At 46.1% G+C, this 20211-nt stretch overlaps 1 protein-coding gene across 4 annotated transcripts; it reads left to right on the plus strand.

The window, feature by feature from the left end:
* The first annotated feature begins 79 nt into the window (after positions 1 to 79).
* Positions 80 to 20137, plus strand: acin1b (apoptotic chromatin condensation inducer 1b). 4 transcript variants are annotated; one of them, XM_072376363.1, is made up of 17 exons: positions 80 to 257; positions 1976 to 2041; positions 2138 to 2249; positions 2339 to 2412; positions 2592 to 3887; positions 4234 to 4316; positions 8928 to 9048; positions 12794 to 12839; positions 13806 to 13951; positions 14291 to 14437; positions 14531 to 14705; positions 14811 to 14956; positions 17622 to 17729; positions 17914 to 18021; positions 18170 to 18518; positions 18649 to 18752; positions 18834 to 20137. In XM_072376363.1, the coding sequence occupies exons 1-17, from the start codon at positions 123 to 125 to the stop codon at positions 19146 to 19148; spliced, it is 3531 nt and encodes a 1176-aa protein (XP_072232464.1). In that variant the 5' UTR covers positions 80 to 122; the 3' UTR covers positions 19149 to 20137. The 4 variants fall into 4 exon arrangements, with proteins under 4 accessions (XP_072232464.1, XP_072232465.1, XP_072232467.1 ...); XM_072376364.1 differs by having other exon boundaries at positions 18652 to 18752; XM_072376366.1 differs by having other exon boundaries at positions 18655 to 18752.
* The last annotated feature ends 74 nt before the right edge of the window (positions 20138 to 20211 follow it).

Raw genomic sequence — 20211 nt, forward strand, 5'->3', positions numbered from 1 at the left:
TAAACTGACACTACTGTAATGTGATCAGGACAAACCGAGCTCTTCCGGAAACTGCCGAGTTGTGACGCCGAGCAGCAGCCGTAGCGACGCTTGTTGGAGTTTAGACAAGCGGAGGGAGCAAAATGGCGGACGAAGATATTACGCTTGATGGAAAACCTCTACAGTCGCTCCGAGTTGCGGATTTGAAAGCGGCTCTGGAGCAAAGAAACCTCCCAAAAAGCGGGCAGAAAAACACACTTATAAAGCGGCTCAAAGGGGTAAGTTTTTGCACGTGTTTTGGCCGTCTGTGTCGAGTCTAGCTAAGTTCAGCAGGAGGCGAGAGACGGTGGGGGGGTTAACGTTAGAGGCCGTAACGGTGTGTGGGCTCCGAAGCGGGAATACATAAATCGCCTTGCACTCGTTATTACACGTAAACAACAGTAAATTTTAATTGGCAGCGCTATCTGTCTGCCCAGAAAGTTTATACGTAATTGGTAACTACTCGCGGAACACCGTGTTGCACACAGTTGAACTGTGCACCTGTCAAGTCGAGGCCTAAGCTGAGAGTAAGCAAGCCAACAGCCGCACATAGTGTACAGTACATGACAGTGACCGCGCGCGCGGTCCGTGTGCTGGGGTTACGGGGGCGCGCCTTGCGATGTAAACACAATTTTACGAACGTCTTCAACGGCTAATTTGTGGAAATTTCCGACCAGTTTTGCATATTTTTGAATATACAGGAACATATTTCGCAAAGGGCAGCCAGTCTACGAATAACCAGGTCGATATGACCATAAATGTATTAAGAATTGAGTCCAACTGCCCCTTCCCCCCCGTTGCCAAACATTTTTATTCGCCATAAAATAGGAAGAAAAGCTTTCTTATTTTTTTTCTAAACTCACATTATTGCCAGAACTTTGTTTCTCTGAAAGTCTAATTTGCTCAAATTGAATTTAAAGTTGTGTTTTAAAGACCTTGGTAGGAATTATATATATATTTATCTATTGAGAGTGTACCGGCACTTCCTGAAATGCTTATTGTGAACTGTCTGTGTAAGTAATAACATTAATAACAGTAAGAACAATGAAGAGTACGGTGAATTGACTTATTGTCCCCAAATTAGTACAGCTTACTTAATACAAAAGTACTTGAATGATGCATTATATATCGGTCGTTGTCCATGGTATATTAGCTGCTTTTTTCAGGACTGTGTATGTAAACCAGTGTTTGTCAAATTACTTATTGGCATCATCCACTAATTTTAAAGTAGACATAACATCCTCTTTTTTATTTTAAAAAGCTAGCATGTTTTCTGAGGTGTTTTTAAAATGTGTAAAACATGAATTGGTCAAAATATCATTCGGCCGAGGCACAGCAGCTGTCTTCTCACCTCTACTGAAGCAACAGTTCCCAGATCAGCCTGTTTTAGAGGTGGACAGTGGGGCAGTTACCTTATACTCTGCCCCCCTCTGTCTGACGGTTTCTCCCTACCGCGGTAACAGAGTCAGACCCAGAAAAAGAAGGAGCTTCTGAAAAACTTATGTTTTGTACCTTCATACGAGTTCATCATACGGTGTGTTTCTCTGATCAAAACCTTGTCCTCTGGTGTACAGTTTAATAAAAATGTAATGAAGCCATTCATCCAGTCATACCAATAACGCTCGAGCTCTCTCTATAGATATAGCTCCTTTATTGATCCCATGAGGGTAATTGCTTTGTACTACAGCTTTGTAAGTTATAGGTGCGATTAAAACAATGCTTTCTCATCAACCCTAATGGACCAAGATGTACACGGTATCAGTTGTATATTTGTTGCTGCATTTAAATGTTTTGTATATATGACCATGATTAAACAATTGTACTCGGAGACCTACATCTTTATTAACAACATGCTAATAAACTACACATACAGCATGTGTTTTCCTTTGTTATGGTGATATCATGAAGTTTTACAACATAACAACATAGTAAATTCTCCTTTTCTCGATCCCTACAGGCTCTGATGCTGGAAAACCTACAAAAGTCATCTTCCTCGCACATTGGGCTGCAGCCAAACTCTCAGGTAGGAGATTATGACAAAAGATTGGTCTAGTTTAGTAATCTTTCAGAAACACTTCATGCCGTTTGACCCATGTTTTTGTGTAATTCTGTGGTGTAGATAGGGGAAGAGATGTGCCAGAACAGCTTCATAAAGCAGTATCTGGCCAAGCAGCAGGAGCTCCTTCGTCAGAGACTGGAGCGAGAGGCCCAGGAAGAAGACGACGCTGATGGTAGAATATTTCTATGAACACACATAATAGCAAAACAGATAGTAAACACATTTGGTTATTGTAAACATTACTGTTACCCTTTCTCATAGAAAGCCCAGCTGGACCGGAGGAGGATGAAGACCACTCTGAAGACAATGACAGTTCTTCATATGTCCCCGATAAGGTCAGTAACCTCTAAATGCTTAAAACAGGATTTATGCGTTAGAACAGCTTCCGTTTTCTTATATTACACAATGTTACGTCGTATTAAACTATGTTTAAGTGACTTGAACACTATCAGAGTTGGTACAAACATTATATTTTTCTGTAAAAACTTGTAAATGAATCATTTTCCGTGCCCAGCAGCACCGAAACTTACTGCCCCAGCCTTCAGGGGCCAAGCCTGATATTAGAGGAGGAGGAGATTTTGTGATGGGTCATGGCCAGGAGTCCCCTCAGGCTCCAGGAGGTAGGATGCAGCGATCCACCTTTCAGCAAGGACACAAGGAGCCCCCAGCACCCTCCCCTCCCCGTGCTGTTGCCTCCCTGTCAGTGCGTGTCCTGGGACAGCCTGACAGCCAGGGACCATCCCCAGTTGTTCCCCGAGCCCAGGAGAAGGAGGGCAATGCACCGAGTGAACCCGGATCAGCTCATCCCGTCCTCCACTTTGGTCGATCTGCCAGGAGTTCAGCGAGCAATCATGCTCCCAATGACAGTGATGAAGATGATGATGATGAGAGTGATGACGATGAGGACTGGGGTCCGAGTCTGGGTGGGGCACGAAAGGGAAAGAGAGTTCCTCCTCCGGTGGTGCCGGTGGCCCCCAGTGTCCCACCTGCAAATGCAAGATCCAAACGCAAACTCCAGCCCCCGCAGCACATCCCTCCACCACAGGTACACCAGCTGCGCCATCCCACCCCTCCTCCCTCTCCGCCGCCGAACCTGTTCCCGCTACCTGACACTCCCAAGCAAAGCCCACCAGACACAGACGACCAGGAAGGAGAAGGCCCCCAGGCCGCACGCCGCTCAGGGGTGGTGTCTTTCCCACCTCCCACCATGCAGAGGCAAGATTCTGACTCAAGCTCTCGTTCCAGCAGTCCTGAACCTCCTGTGAAGCGCAGGCCTGGGCCTCTTTCTCTGCTCGTACACAAGATGGAAACAGAGGAAGCAACCTCAGCCCCGGGTGTGTCAGGGGAGACGGCACACTCCAGTGCTGGGTGTTCAAGTGCATCTCCACTGCAAGGCTCAGAAACAAAGAGGCAACAAGAGAGCAAAAACATGGAAGAAGAGAGGCGGCTGAAGGAGGAGAAGGAAGAGAAGGAGAGACAACGACAGCAGGAGCTGGAAAGAGAAAGAAAAAAAACACAAGAACAGGAGCTGGAGAAGAAACGCTTGGAGCAGGAGAGGAAAAGACTAGAAGAGGAGAGGAAACACAGACAAGAGGAAGAGGAAAAGGAGAAGAAACGCCAGGAAGTGGAGAAGAGTCGAGAGGAGAAACGTCTCAAAGAGGAACAGGAAAAGAAAAATAAGAGAGCCGGCAGAGACAAGGTGGTGGCGCAAGATTCAGGTTCCTCATCAGACTCTGACTCCAAGTCAGACTCCTCATCACAGTCATCCTCCGACTCCAGGGATAAAACACATCCTCCCGATCAGCTGAAGGTTAGTGATTTAACTGCTGTGGGTGTCAGTCACTGTCAAAGGCACAGATGCTGAAAGGAAACAGTGTTTGTAATGAAATCTAGCATCACTCCCATGTTTCACTCCTACTAAACGTCCATGAACCAGCTTGAAATGTGTTTTATTATGTGTCTTTAAGCACAGACGTCCTAAATATATACGACCTGGTTGTATTTTTACTTCTAATTTGTTATATTCTGGTCTTTCTTTATGCGTTTAGAACAAACCATACTGTACATGTCTCGATATCGAGTGCATTTTAAAGGTTAATTGCGTCAGAATGCCATCTGCCTTTCCTTTGTCTTACTTACTTTTAATCATCTTACAGAAGGCGGACAAAGGACAAGAGGCAGAGGATGAGAAAAAGAATAACTCCAGTAAAGCGTTGGAGAAACGATACCTTTCAAAAAGGTCAGTAACCATGTTTAAGACACAGATAACCTATGGAAATTACTGTGGGATTCACTCTATATCCACACCACAGTTTAGTTTTAAGACAAGGTTTTCATAAGAGACTGACTCAAAAACTGCACACACAACATGAACATGACTAACCAGTGGAGGACCCATAGTTACTCAGTCAAGAAGTGGATGTGGGCGCCTCTTTTTTCATTGTTGAAAGTGTTAAAAAGAGCAAATTGAGTTTCTGAATATCAGAAGAAGCTCCAAAAGCCTGGAAGAAGTTCTTAAAAGGTCAGTTTTCAGGCTCAGATGAAACTGCATATGTGTATGTGTGTAATGTTAAAATGTACAGATGAAGCTACATTTATGTGCGTGTGGTGTTCAAGGACTTCAAGGATTTAAAATACTAGCTTTTTGTGGTTTGAATAATTTCCAAACAAATTTAACAAATTGTCATATATTGTCTGTATTGCTTCTTTATTTCTACATAGAGTTTGCTGTTTGGTGTGATGTAACATATGATTTAACCAAACAGATCCCTGTAATTTTGTGCAACGAGGTTATTTATTTAACTTTTATTGAGTTTAACCACTCTATCCATGGGCGTGTAGCCCTCTGAATTGTATCTCTGTTAAACAGAACAAAGGTTTTATTCACTTGAAGACCTTAATTGCATTTTTGTCACATGTAGGACTAAACTGTGTAAACATGCCATTGTGAGCAACATCAGTAAGAATTCACTGGTTGATGATAAACGTCCTCCACAGCACTTTATTTTATCATTTACAGAGTAATTTATCAGACACACGACACAGTAGTGCATTTTTTTATTGATTTTCCTTTGATGGCAGGAGTGATTTCCATATATTTCCACATCATATTTCAGGATTAACCATCTGTTGTTGTGAAATTAAAAAAAAAGGAGTACTGCATCTTATTAATGACATCCAGGTGCATTTTTCACCCTCAATAATAAACGTCTTCTCCACTCGAAAGTCTGTTAACAAGATGGACTGATTAGCACATTTGTAGCTCCTTTTTCGTGCTTCTTTCCCCCTCAGAGCAGAAATTGTCTCGATTTGTGAGGCATGTAGAGAGACATGAGAGCAAAAATGTTTGTCCTTTTCTGAGAAGTTGTGGGTTAATCACATTTCTGCAGTGTTTGTTACTACAACCAAAGGACAGTGACTGCACTAAAATTAGATGTGCATCATGATTTTATGCCTGTTGAATTTAAACTTACAAGTAAGAAAACACTACTTTGTTTACACGATTTAAAGTAAAATGCCTGGTCACCATAAGAAAGGAAATAACATGTATTTGTGTTTTATTTGTCGACTTGTTTAGGCATATAACAGCCTGAATGCATTTCTATTCAGGCGTTTAATGCGGCACCCCTACAGCGTTTGCTCCTTTTCTCCCGAGAGAAGGGGTCCTTTCCGCCTCTTCTCGTCGCCTGTTGTCTTTTTCGTGTAATTTTCCTTTGCTGCTGGCAGATGAAATCCAATTTCCACCCAACGTTGTTTGCTAATTATTCACCAATTTTCTTAAATTTCTGTGTGCGCCACGTTTGCGCGCCCGACATTTATTTTGGAAATCTTGGACCGGAAGGAGGTTATATATACTGATAGACTTGTCCGCGCTAGCCAACATGGCCGTCCTGCACGCATTGCATCCCTGATACAGACGCAGTATACGGCTAATCAGAAATAGAAACAGCAGCGCTTGATCTGTTGTTTTGCGTTTCCGATTTCAACCCAAACCTGAGTGAAATATCAGCCAGCCACAGAGTGTCATCCTCTAATCCCCGTGGGTTCCTTTTCAAGGCCGGTCATAATGCTCTCCGAAGGCAACAAAAACGGGTAAGAGTGAGCCAGGAGGCGACTAAAGGCTTCGGGTTCGTGGTTATGCTTTAACACCAGCTCTACGGGTATGAAAATGGGTAAATCGGCCGCTCTCGGTGAGCCTTTCTCTGTCGGTGTGTGCTGCCGGTTAGCCAGCAGCTCCTCCCTGGCTGTGAAATATCATGTCATCAGTTCACTTTGGCCTGATTGTGAGCGGTGTTACATGTTCGTCCATGTGAAGTAGACCGGGGGTGGGGACGTGGGTGAAAGCCTTTTGTTGGGTGAAGGAGCAGGGAAGATTTTGTTGGGGGAAGGGGTGTGTGTGTGGTGGGGGGGGGGGTTTCTCCTTTTCTTTGATCGTTGCGTAAAATAGCTTTTCACTGAAGGACACTGGTGAATAAATAATGGCCTCAGGTTTTATGGTGTGATGAGGAGAAACACGTGGACACAGATTTCTCCCTTTTTCTACTCTCTTATTGTGTTCCTCAGAACCCGTCATGGTCGTTCTCTGCATGCGTTTTGATGTCTAAAGGAAGAAGAGCAATATATTTTTGGCTTTATGTGGCTGTAGCTGTTAATGATCTCACTGTTGTCAGGGGAGATCATTAAAGCAGACATCTGTTAGCTCTACAGTCAGTGTGAATGGTCCCTTATGGTGTGATATGATTCTCCAGCTGGCACCAGCTCTCACAGTCTCCTCTCATGGGAGTTGACTTTGTGTCTGGTTTGATCTGTGACAAATGATTTGATGCGTATTATCTGGTGGTTTCTACTCGATCTGAATACTCGCTGATTGCACTTGCTCAGCATTTTAAGCTAAACCAGCAGAAATTGATTTTTTTTGCAGCTTGTTCCTCGGGCTACAGTCTGATTCGACTTTGCTTCCTCGTTCCTGACTCGTCATATGAATACATAATTACTGGAAAAGTAGAGCAAGGGGGCTTCGAAGCTGCTATTTGAGAAGAATGAGCCAAACGCTTCTGTGTGAGATCATTTCATCCTCTTGCCCTCTCCTGAATCTTCGGGGTCATATTTCTCGTGACATCTGTCTCGCTTTATAGTCTGTGCAGGTGTGCCGCTGGCTTTCACCACAACTAGGGCAAATGTGGAAAAAATGTGTGCTGCGTGAAGGAAGGAGGAAAAAGCTGTCCTTTGGCTGAAACTCCCACCACAGATTAATCATTAGAGATGCCCTGGATATACTTAACATTTAAGTCAATCCTCTGAAAGATGCTTTGAAACCACCTTCTTAAAGCTGACCAGGACATGTGAGACAGAGTAATTATTAAGTTAGATGTTTTACAGGTGTTGTTTTCAGACTTGAAAGGCGGTTAAGGGATCAGCTTCTTCATTTAAACAACATATCACCTGGTAAAAGCATTATTTATGTATAGTTTGGTAAAGATGACTCAGTTACTACAGAAAGTTTCCTCCCACCGTGTCAAATTGAGTGCGTATCACATTCAGATCAGAGGCCCGTTGACTGATTGTGGCAACAAATTGTCGATTAATCACTAAGTCGGTTGACACTAAATAGATGCTTTGTTGAAAAATGATAAATATGTAGGTTTGTTGCTGCTTCTCCAATCTGAAAATGTTCTTATTTTTTATTTTATCGCAGTAATTCTAATAAAGTGGCCAGAAAAAAAAAACCTGCAAAGTAAAAACCGGTTTGTTCAAGTTTTTGATGATAAAAATATGACAGATGGAGACACAGATTATTATATTTGCTTCTTAAATTAATAATTACTCCCAAAACTAGTGTTCTATTATATGTTTACATGCAAACTGTGGTTTACAAATCCTAAAAACTCACAGGAACACAGTACAGGTACAGGAAAATGAGCAGCTACAGGATGCTACTCTCCCACGCACAGGGTGCTGCCTCGGTGTCATCAGATGGAGGCAGCAGAGCTTCTGATTCTGCTGGCATGGGAAGTCGAGAGTTGTCTAAAAATATAATAAAGCCCCATTTTATGTTATCCGTTTTAGATTACCTCTAAGACATAAAAAGGTGCCCGACTGTGTGAGGTCTGACTCATAGTGACCACAGTGCGTAGCTTGAACGACCCGGCGTGGATCAGACGGGAGGCCACACACGGAGTCATCTGGAAGTGCACGTCTTAAAGTATGAGTTGGTTTTAGGAGTGTTTGTGACCCTGGGTGTCAGTTGGCTCGTGAGTTATTTATAGCAGGAGTGACCCAGATCACTGGCTTCCAGCACCCTTCCTCTGACGGTTTCTGTGATTTTGTCTGTCTCTTGACCTACTCATTTAGTCTCTCGCTGCACAAACCCCCTCGTTGCTCTTTGTCCAGCTAAAGTAGACTGCAGCAGCGGTTATCCCTGTGTGGATTGAGTTTGATATGGACAACATTAACGACTTCTTACAGGTGACGATGGGGGACTGGACACCAGCTAGCGATCGAACCTGTGACCTTTGCGATTGATGGACAGCCACTCCTGAGCCATAAAAGACTCGCTGATAAATAACTGTCCAGAAAATGTCAGATAGTGGTGTAAAGTTCACAGTTTAAGCTTAAAGTGCTTGAAAATGACTTCAAATCATCATGATAATTAGCATTTTACTTCTTATAGCTGCTTGTATTAAAGATGCCCAGAAACAACAGTCCCTCTGTCACACTGACACACTTTTTTTAATTCATCCACAATCTCATTTCAGCACCATATATGTAAGGAACCATGAGGGCCTTTTAGCAAAGGTATTGACTGTGTGGTTTTCTGCTTTTTCTCATGCTGACCCTGTTGCTCTTACAGAGAGGTGTCGGAGCCCAGCGCAGCGGCCGTCACGGAGGTGGAACCAGACTCTGAGAGCTCCATGGCCCAGCAGCCCGCCTCTGGGGCCCAGCCAGAGAACAGCGAGAGCCGCCCGGAGGAGGTAAGGTCACTGGGAGGGTGCGGGTGCCTGAGTTTTGGCTCTCTTCCACTAACCTGCATCCTCACTCGTATATTAAAGCATGTGTAATTAGAAGTGCGAGTTCAGCGGCTCACTCAGAACCAACACATCCCCGGTAGTTTGTGGATAAAGTAGCTGCATCCTTTTATTCCAAGTAAAATGTTTGATGAATTATTGAACTGAATCTTTGGATAAATTACCGGTGAAATGAAAGGGTCTGTGTTGGAACTGAGTCTCGGGATAAGTTGGAATGATCTCACCCCTTTCATATGCTTTTAATGCTTCTTAGATCTCATTACAAGCTCATTCACAAAGATGATCTCTCACACACTCGTTCACGGCCTGTCTGGTCCCTGCAGACGTTTGTTAAGTGCTGATACTGCTGGAATGAAAGTATTAATGGACATTGTGTTTTAAATTGGACATCCTTGCTGCAGAGAATGCATGCTTATTATTAGTATTATTGCTGCTGTGTGTTGGGGAGAGGAAGCCAGGGCATTAAAATGAATGGCCCTCACTCATTGAGATGGCAGCTATTGCTTAGCAACTGCGCCATCGTTTTTATTGTTTGTACATTAAGTTCCCTGTTTAAATGATTGAGAGGGGTGAATTAATGTGAATTAATGGCAGAGATAGTAGTTTAGAAGCAGCTCTTTAACTGGTTCGATGCTTTAGGTCCAGTTTGCATTCATCTTATCTTTTTTACGTACAATATATGTTGGTGAAACCAGAACATTTAACGCAAAGCCAGACTTTGTCAGCACAGTACAGTGGGGTATGTCAGGGTCTTAAGACCAGAAACACTGCATGAGATCAGATTGTGTTGCTTTTCGTACCGTTTTCTTTCTCTAAATTACATAATGAACACCTTTTATATTCAGTAGCAGCCAAAGTTTGGACATAACTACATTTAAACTGCTTCAGATTTGTTTTGTCACAACCTAACGATGCTTTAGTTTTTTGTTTTTCTGTATAAGTTTGTGGATTTTCTGCATTTATTTAAAACTCTTTAGTTTGCACGAGTAATGGACCTTGACGGTGTGTGTAGAGATGCATCAGGGCTTGTTTCTTGCTGTTTATTTTCCACAGTTTTCATTGCCTTTGTTTTCCCAGTTGCTCCTTTCTCTCTGCCTCTCTCTTACTCTTTTTCATCCTTTCTGCCTCACTGTCTCTCCTCCCTCTCTGCCCCCTTATTTTCCATCTTTTGCCTTTGTATCCCATCATGATCACTTCTCTCTCACTATATATATTTATGGTGTGATTGCTGTTTAAAACCCCATTGATTGCTTTGTTATGAAGGTGCCCATGCCTCTTCCATTGCCCCTATTGGTACCTGCTGCGTACTACTACCACCAACACCACCAACAACACCTCTTCCACTCCTCCTACTCCTTCTACAACTCCTGTCCCGCTATGCGAAAGTGCGTCGCTGGTGCCTGAGTTAGGCCCAGAGTCTGCAACCTCATGGCACAGAGTAAAGCCTGCCAGGGCTTCGGTTTTTCCCTCCAGTGACTTGCTGTCTGAGCTGGAGCTAGAGCTTCCCTCAGACCAACAGCAGTGGCAGCTATGGGCTTGAGAGTCTACTTGCTGTTCTGAACTGAGCCGAACTGGACGGCACTGCGCTGCTTGGTGATAAAGAATGAAGGTTGAGGGGGAGGGTGTCCTATCCCGCCTCTCCCATCGACCACGATGAGGATTAACTCAGTCTGTGAGAGTCGTCCTCCATAAACAGAGACATCAGGAAGTCACAGGAGTCTCCGATTCCAGTTCTGACTCCCACTCTGCTACTAATCCCATGCTGCCCTCTGCTTGTAGGGTGGAGAAATGACTTTGGACTGAGAACTGCTGCAGTACCTCACTCGGTGATGAGGGTGTAAGGATTAGTATGATCACTATTTTGGGGTGTAATGCTTTTAAACACACTCCAGCGGACCGACTGAAGCTATTTGGACTGTTTTTCTGTGGAAATGACACAAGTGGAACATTGAACATCATCATCATCCTCTGCCGGCAGCTGTTTAAAAGGAACTACTTCGCAGATTTGATGGCGTTGCCACGGACGACGCTGTTCTCCTCATTTCTGCGCAACGTCCAGTTTCAGTTGACTTTCAAAGGACACACTGGAGAGGACAAGTGACACCGATTATTTACTGTGGCTCTTTGTGAGTGCACAGTGATTATTGATCATCCAGATTAGTCCCGGAAAGCTGGATATACTCAACAAAGCGCTGCCTCCTCAGGGATTGTGGCTTTTTCATCAGGATGTTGTGATATTCTTCCACAGCTGTTGCTGCAACTAATTTCTACAGCCAGCATTTCTACAAGCCTCCTTATTTTTATCCCTTGCATGGATATAAGAGACTTTTTTTCTTTTTTTTTAACCTTTTAAGAGACTGAAATACACACCTTCTCTTCTATAAAGCTATAAAACATCTAAAGAATCATGGATCTACAAACTCCTACTGAAACCAGCAACTTAAACGCCTCTCGGCCAACCTCCTGTTGTCATGTGGACATTTTGACGTGTCAGAAATGCTTTCAGGACTTGTGTTTTGGACTTATGACAAAGAAAGTCTACGTCCTCAAGCTTCACTTTTTCTTTCTTTTCTTTTTTGTTGCTGAACACATCAGAGACTCTTATCAAAGTAAACTTCAACCCCCTACGCGCATCAGCATCCAACACTTTGAAACCTCTGCTTCCTAAAAGACTGAAATGTGACTGCCAGCCGTTAGCCAAGAAATGTCCAACCCCAGCCCTGTTCAAGACAAAAAGTCCAATCCAGTCATCACATCCTGCCTGGTGGTTAATCTGCACACTCAAATCGAGCCCTGCCCTCACTCCTCTGCCTTCTCTGATTGGATCCTTGTTGCCTAGATACAATGCACACTGTCGTGTGGTTGGGCCATAGTCAAAACCAGTAAGGAATCAGGTGTTAAATGGTACCAGGAAATGTAATTATTCCTCTATTTAAAATGTATTCAATTTTAGAGACACAACAGAGTAATATAATCTTCTTTTTGTATATATGAGAAGTGAATTATTTCCTCTGTAGATTTTTATCAAATGTTTTAATGAGAAGTTTTTACAACAAGCTTACATTTAAACACATACTGTGGATTTAAGCCATTTTAGCTGCAGACTTGATAATCCTGTTTACAGATTATTGATGGTTTCCAACACTCGGTTCTCCACCTATGCTCAACGGCACCAACATAAAACACTCAGTTACAGCACTGGTTTTAGCTGCTTGACATGACTCGGGACACTTATTGAGCAGAAAGAAGGAAAGAAAACAGAGAATTATAGTTTCTTTGCATTGACAGGATTCACACAAATGCACTGACGGACTCTTTACTGAACTGCTTTCATGAAATGTTAAGCTATGCACACATCAGGGTTTTTATGGTGGACATTACGCTCCTCTGAGGCTTTAGTTTGTCTTGACTTTCACACACACGTATGTTAAAGGATAAAGATGCATTTTAACGCCATTGAGCAGAGGTGGATGACTTAAATGTGTATCAATCAAAGAAACCCAGCCCTTAAAGTGGTGCAGTTAGATCCTGCAGGCCTCTGTTACTCTAACCTCCGTCCCCCCCACCCCTCCTACACCTTTTCCTGTTTCACCTCCTCTTTGTTGCCTGTTTGGGTCTGGACTCTTGGTTCTGATCTTGCCCCGCACCCCTGGGGTTTCTGTATGTTCTTTTTGTCTCCCTCTCTTTCCAGAGCACCACTCCTAAGGCTTTTGCTGCTCGCAAGATATCCCTAACCAGTAAGTGTCGCAGTTACTTGGTCTCCCGACTCCTGGAACACCTGTAAGAATGAACAAAACAGACTGGATTTATTTATTTATTTCCTCATTTATCCCAAAACCTGAACTTTCTGACTTATGGGTTTGAATCTGAGGGCTAGAATACATCAATAAGTTTCTAACTTAACAGGGAATTTAAGCACTTGACACTTAGCCCTCCCTCCGGTCTCCTAAAACCATTCTGATTGAAGTGCTTCAGGTCATTGACCTTTTTTAAAAAACTGTGCAGAACCAAAACACTTGAAAAAGCTTCTTCAAGCCACAGCAAAAGCAATCAGCCAATCAAGCTGAAAACCAGCTGATCGATCGGGGCTTCTCTCGGTATTTAAACACCTGTCGTGTCCAAACAGCTGGAGAGCCGCTGTATTACAGTAAATTAGTAACACAGCAGCATGCAGTGTTCGTGCCAGCTCTCCTTTCTTTATTTATAGATTTAATTTGATTTCAACATGCTGCAGAAAGACATCTGTCCACACTGTTTATGTTCTTCATGTTTCCTTTGCTTTCCCAATCATAATAAAGCTCTTCCTGTGCTCTTTCAGCAGCAGGTAAAGCCTTTTTCACACTCCTCAGTCAATGCGCTAACATCTGGCTTTTGAGGTGTCGGCACTACAGCAGAAAAGACTTTCTGAACGCGTTACATTTGGTGCAGAAAGCGATTCTAACGCAGTCCGTTGCAACTCAACTAAATCTTACCTTGAGCAATTGCATATTATTAATGGAAATTGTTTAATGCTCTTCTAAATTCTGTAAACTCTGACTACTTACTGCCAACCCTTGGCTAAAGTATTTGGGTCAAAGCAATTATTTCTGCATTTCGGGAATGAGCTTGCAGCAACTTGTCTGTTAATTAGCGTTCACGGGTGAGCAAATAATCTGTCTGCTGATGATTTAACTGGTTTTTTGTTTGTTTTTTAACTCCTGCAGACAACAAGGCTTCTCCAGCCACCACAGATGGAGGAGCAGGAGACCCTGACGCAGGAAATGCAGCGGGGAGGAAGAGACGATGGGGTTCCAGCACAGCGGTCACTGCTAAAAAACCGTCAATCAGCATCACCACCGACTCCCTGAAGGTAGCGACGCGTCACAGGGAGGAGGGCCTGGTGTCCAGCACAAGGACAACGCTGTCAAACTGCAGTTGGAGCAAATTATTGCTCATTTTTCTGGGCTAGAACTTTTAATTGGAGTTTAGATTTGGGAAAACCACCGTTAACATTTGCTTGTGAGAACATGAGCCTTAATTTATTATAATTTATTAACATAGAGACACGACTCTTAATGTAAAACTCACATAAAGCACAATATTGAGGTCATCCTGTCCTGGTTTGAATTATAAAATAAACTCTGTAGATGAGGAAAAAAGTAATTTTTTTTGTATTTTTCTTCCTTTTCCTCCTGTTTCTGCTCCTCAGTCTTTGATTCCAGACATAAAGGTGAACCAGGAGGCAGTCGTGGAGCTTCACCCAGAGGAGCTGCAGATGTCTGGGGATGAGGAGAACTTGGACACCAGCCGGCCAGATCCGGACAAAGGCCTCAAGATCCGGCGTACCGTCACGCAGGTAAGAGCAAGCTTATTCCAGCTGTGGACTGATTGTTTTAACCTTGTATTTTACCATTAAGTTGAAGGTCATAACCCTGCTATTCCTTCCTAGATTGTCCCAAGTGACAACCAGGAAAATGGCCAGATGAATGAGGAGGAGGAACAGGTGGAGAAAACAGAGAAGGAAAAACAACGCAGGACTTCCAAAGACAAAAGGAAGAACAGTCTTTCTGAGGAAGCCTCAGAGATGCAGGTGTCTGTGAACCTCGATGGAGACACAGCAAAAGGTAGACTTCCTCACTGAGAAGTGAGGGTATAAACGCCGTCCATCGGTCAAACGCTGTGGCTCATTTCTGTTTTTCTCCGCTCTCTCGCCTCCATCTTTCCTTCAGTCACCCCCAGCGACAGCCTGGTGCGCCGCTCCATCAGTCAACAGAAGTCCGGCGTGTCCGTGACGATCGACGATCCCGTTCGCACGACCAGTCAGCCCTCGCCACCTCGTGGAAAAGTTTCAAACATCATCCATGTGACCAACCTGGTAAGTCTGTAGCTCGGTCTGTAGCTCTGTCCCGTAACTCTGTCCCGTAACTCTGTCCCGTAGCTCTGTCCCGTAACTCTGTCCCGTAACTCTGTCCCGTAGCTCTGTCCCGTAACTCTGTCCCGTAGCTCTGTCCCGTAACTCTGTCCCGTAACTCTGTCCCGTAACTCTGTCCGTAGCTCTGTCCCGTAGCTCTGTCCCGTAGCTCTGTCCCGTAGCTCTGTCCCGTAACTCTGTCCGTAACTCTGTCCCGTAACTCTGTCCGTAACTCTGTCCGTAACTCTGTCCCGTAACTCTGTCCCGTAACTCTGTCCCGTAACTCTGTCCCGTAACTCTGTCCCGTAGCTCTGTCCCGTAGCTCTGTCCCGTAGCTCTGTCCCGTAGCTCTGTCCCGTAACTCTGTCCGTAACTCTGTCCCGTAGCTCTGTCCCGTAACTCTGTCCCGTAACTCGGTCCGTAGCTCTGTCCCGTAGCTCTGTCCCGTAACTCTGTCCGTAACTCTGTCCCGTAGCTCTGTCCCGTAGCTCTGTCCCGTAGCTCTGTCCCGTAGCTCTGTCCCGTAGCTCTGTCCCGTAGCTCTGTCCCGTAGCTCTGTCCCGTAGCTCTGTCCCGTAGCTCTGTCCCGTAACTCTGTCCCGTAACTCTGTCCCGTAACTCTGTCCCGTAACTCGGTCCGTAGCTCTGGCCCGTAGCTCTGTCCCGTAGCTCGGTCCGTAGCTCTGTCCCGTAGCTCTGTCCCGTAGCTCTGTCCCGTAGCTCTGTCCCGTAGCTCTGTCCCGTAACTCTGTCCGTAACTCTGTCCCGTAACTCTGTCCCGTAACTCTGTCCCGTAACTCTGTCCCGTAACTCTGTCCCGTAACTCTGTCCCGTAGCTCTGTCCCGTAGCTCTGTCCCGTAGCTCTGTCCCGTAGCTCTGTCCCGTAGCTCTGTCCGTAACTCTGTCCCGTAGCTCTGTCCCGTAACTCTGTCCCGTAACTCGGTCCGTAGCTCTGTCCCGTAACTCTGTCCGTAACTCTGTCCCGTAACTCTGTCCCGTAACTCTGTCCCGTAACTCTGTCCCGTAACTCTGTCCCGTAACTCTGTCCCGTAACTCTGTCCCGTAACTCTGTCCCGTAACTCTGTCCCGTAACTCTGTCCCGTAACTCGGTCCGTAGCTCTGGCCCGTAGCTCTGTCCCGTAGCTCTGTCCCGTAACTCTGTCCGTAACTCTGTCCCGTAGCTCTGTCCCGTAACTCTGTCCCGTAACTCTGTCCGTAACTCTGTCCCGTAGCTCTGTCCCGTAGCTCTGTCCCGTAGCTCTGTCCCGTAGCTCTGTCCCGTAACTCTGTCCGTAGCTCTGTCCCGTAGCTCTGTCCCGTAGCTCTGTCCCGTAGCTCTGTCCCGTAGCTCTGTCCCGTAACTCTGTCCCGTAACTCTGTCCCGTAGCTCTGTCCGTAGCTCTGTCCCGTAGCTCTGTCCCGTAACTCTGTCCGTAGCTCTGTCCCGTAGCTCTGTCCCGTAGCTCTGTCCCGTAGCTCTGTCCCGTAGCTCTGTCCCGTAGCTCTGGCCCGTAGCTCTGTCCCGTAACTCTGTCCCGTAACTCTGTCCCGTAGCTCTGTCCCGTAGCTCTGTCCCGTAGCTCTGTCCCGTAGCTCTGTCCCGTAGCTCTGTCCCGTAGCTCTGTCCCGTAGCTCTGTCCCGTAGCTCGGTCCCGTAGCTCGGTCCCGTAGCTCTGTCCCGTAGCTCTGGCCCGTAGCTCTGGCCCGTAGCTCTGGCCCGTAGCTCTGTCCCGTAGCTCTGTCCCGTAGCTCTGTCCGTAGCTCGGTCCCGTAGCTCTGTCCCGTAGCTCTGTCCCGTAGCTCTGTCCCGTAGCTCTGTCCCGTAGCTCTGTCCCGTAGCTCGGTCCCGTAGCTCTGGCCCGTAGCTCGGTCCCGTAGCTCTGGCCCGTAGCTCTGGCCCGTAGCTCTGGCCCGTAGCTCTGGCCCGTAGCTCTGGCCCGTAGCTCTGGCCCGTAACTCTGTCTGTAGCTCGGTCCGAGTCTCTAACTCAGTGCCTCGGGTTACTCAGAGAACATTAACTGAATTTATAGCCTCTTTTATTCTTCATTTATTAGAGAATTAAGTAACATTTTTCATGAATGAGGCATACAGTTAATCCCAGTGGTAACCACATCGCTGCCATAGCCATAATTACAGTTGGAGGTAATTACCCAGGTGTTAATGCTGCAGCCACTAAGGAGCACAGAGCATGACTAATCAGACTCTGACAAGATGAGACATTACCCATTAAATGACTACTATTTGTGGGGTTTTTTTGGCTTACGTCACCGAGGTAAGACTTGAGGTTACACATTAGTCAAAGGTTGCCGCCCAGTGTCACTAATTCCAGTTTAAGGCCAAACAGAATCTTAGCAAACAGGACTAAGACTGAAGCTGAGGTGTGAGGCTGTGATTCTCATGGTAAACGTTCAGTTTTACGGATGATTGGATGAATGCAGAAAACGATGGAACATTCCTTTTTACCTTTGGAGTAAACAAGCTGTTCTGCAACTCGATTACGAAAGCGAAGCTAGTGCAGGTTCAGTGCTTGTGTTTGATTTATGTCGAGGGCGAGTCCTCTCGACACACGAATGTCTGCACCAGATTTCTGTTCCACACCTTTCGTGGTTGACCTTTGTTGTCCCGCAGGTTCGACCCTTCACTCTGCTGCAGCTTAAGGAGCTGCTGAATCGGACCGGCAGCGTGGTGGAGGAGGGCTTCTGGATCGACAAGATCAAGTCTCACTGCTTTGTTACGGTAATGAACCTTTTTCAGTGAAACCGGGAGCAATGATGCGTGATGTGAAGAAGCTGCATGTGGAGATTTGTCAGGATTGTTGAAACATCACCTCTGTGTCCTTCTGGCTCCACTTGTTCCCGCTTTGGTCTGTTTCTGTGTTTATTTGTGTGTCTGTTAACCACCTTCTGCTCTGTCCTCGCAGTACGCCACAGCAGAGGAGGCAGTCGCCACCAGAACAGCGCTCCACGGAGTCAAATGGCCCCCGAGCAATCCCAAAGTGCTGAACGTGGACTTCTGTGAGCAGGATGAGGTAAAACACTTGGTGTCCTATCCTTAAGATGGATGTTGTTCTTGTATTTGGTGTATTTTTCGCTCTCAGTCGTCTGTTTTTATTGCTAAACATTAACACTCCCGCCGTTTGCCTGTTTCTTTGTATCTTTCCTCATTTTCCTCCTCAGCTGGACTTCCACAAAGGCGTCCTGAAGCCAGACAGAGAAGAGGATCAAGCTGCTCCGTCAAGTGTTCCTCAGAACCGGCTGCCCCCTCTGATGCCCGAGCGCGACAAAGACCGAGACCGGGAGCGTGACCGAGACCGGGAGCGTGACCGAGGAGTGCGGGATCTGTGGGCAGAGCGCCAGAGGGAGATGGAGCGCCGGGAAAGGGCGCGAGGCGAGCGTGAATGGGACCGGGACAAGATCCGGGAATTCGCAAGACCGGGAGAGGACGGGCGCAGATCTAGATCCAGAGAGCGAGATCGAAAGAGGAGGGACAGAGCCAAGAGCAAGGAGAAGAAGACCGATAAGAAGGGTAAGGCCACTGTGATCGATTGGAAATGTGGGAGAGAAAAGGAATCCTGTAAAAAACCCATAAAAACTTCAGTCTTCACTCCCAGGGCGACTTGTGCTCCATTGTTGGATTCATTCATGTCTTTTCTTAGCAGCAGAGAAGGGAGATGAACCTCCAGCCAAACTGTTAGATGACTTGTTCCTGAAGACCAAAGCAGCGCCGTGCATTTACTGGCTCCCCCTCACTGAGGAGCAGGTGGGTCCCGCGTTCACCGACCGTCTGTTGCATTGATTTAAACATTTGTGGCGTACCTAAATGTTTGTGTGTGTCCATCAGGCAGCGCAGAGGATTTTGGACCGCACCGAGCGCCAAAAGGAGCGTGAGCGAAGGCGCAAAGAGCAAGAGGAGGAGGAGGACAAGAAACGTGAAGAGGAGAAAAAAGAGAGGCTGAAAGGCCGTGAGAAGGATGGCAACGTGGCGGCCAGCGGGGGAGCAGCCGGGCGAGGAGCAGACGGAGACCGAGAGCGCGGCCGAGACAGAGAGGGCGACAAGAGGAGGGACAGCAGCCATCGGTCCAGACGGCCCTCGCAAGGTGCTGGCAGCGGACGGCGCTCTCGTAGTCGTAGCAACCCCAGGGACAGACGCCGCTGAGGGCCCGAGAAGCTGAAGGGAAAGGGAGGCAGAGTAGCAGAAGAAGAAGCCGACAGGAAGTCTGGAGAAGAAGCGTTTCCACGTGGCGAAACATCTCTTTTGCCTCGTATTCAGGATTTGTGTCTGCTCCCCGTGATCCGCCCCATCCTGCTTTAATTCGTCCACTTTGACGCCAGCGTTGTCTTCCACACACTTCTGCCATTTCTCCTCTCCTTCTCAACGTCGACGCGAGAAACACGCTTTCTGTTTCTGTCCTCGGAAAAAAACGTCAGCTCCTGTCCATCTCTGGTTCTCACGCCTCTCCGGAGGCTAAATTCTGTCCTTTGTCCTGTAGAGAGCAGCGTTCTTCTTCTTCTTCTTCTTCTTCATCTCCGTGTAATGCTGTTCATTTTCCTTTCATTGAAGAAAAGTAGCTGAGGGCGGTTGTTTTCCGGCTCCCCTCTTCATTTTGTCCCACTGAGGTTTGGGAACCAACCTCATTATTTTAGCTCTGTGGCCACAGTTCCTTCCTCCTCCGAGCCCTGTAATAAAAAACGGTCCAAAATAGATCCCCGACCATGACCTCACATATTTTCAAGGATCCGTTTCGATGTTCGACTTTTCAGCACTAAGATTTTTTATATATATCTTTATGTATACACAACGACATTTACAGGCAATCCTTCGTCAAAGCGAAGGTGGTTTTATTTTGAAGTTTTATGAATGGCGTTTGTCCTTCCTTTGGCCACGGAGGCGTTGTTATGTCGCAGCAGGTGAGCGATGACCTCCCACCTGAGATGCTGCTGGTGTCAACACTGTAACCTGTAGAAATGCAACGGGATGCGTTAATGAGGCTGAGTTTGTGTTTAGTGGATGTTTTGGGGGAGGGGGGGTGCGTGGTGAGGCGTTTAAATCTGTTATCGTTGTGGGACGCTGGCCTTCCCAGCACTGAGGTCTCCGTTTGGAAATGCCACCTCTGACCCTTCATATTTAAGGAAGCAAAAAAAATAGATCGTCTAATAGAGCAACAGTTGCAATTTTAATATTTTTAATTTTGTTTTTAGTTAAAGTTTGATTTTTGTTG

The sequence above is a fragment of the Leuresthes tenuis genome, unplaced genomic scaffold (genome assembly GCF_036924035.1).
Source record: "Leuresthes tenuis unplaced genomic scaffold, fLeuTen1.0.hap1 SCAF_22, whole genome shotgun sequence".
Classification (NCBI taxonomy): Eukaryota; Metazoa; Chordata; class Actinopteri; order Atheriniformes; family Atherinopsidae; genus Leuresthes; species Leuresthes tenuis.

What these genes read in the sequence shown, in the direction of transcription:
- acin1b (XM_072376363.1), top strand. Translation starts at nt 123, where the DNA reads ATGGCGGACGAAGATATTACGCTTGATGGAAAACCTCTACAGTCGCTC. An exon ending in TTATAAAGCGGCTCAAAGGG is followed by an intron (nt 258 to 1,975) that starts GTAAGTTTTTGC and finishes CGATCCCTACAG; the next exon opens with GCTCTGATGCTGGAAAACCT. An exon ending in GCGAGAGCCGCCCGGAGGAG is followed by an intron (nt 9,049 to 12,793) that starts GTAAGGTCACTG and finishes CTCTCTTTCCAG; the next exon opens with AGCACCACTCCTAAGGCTTT.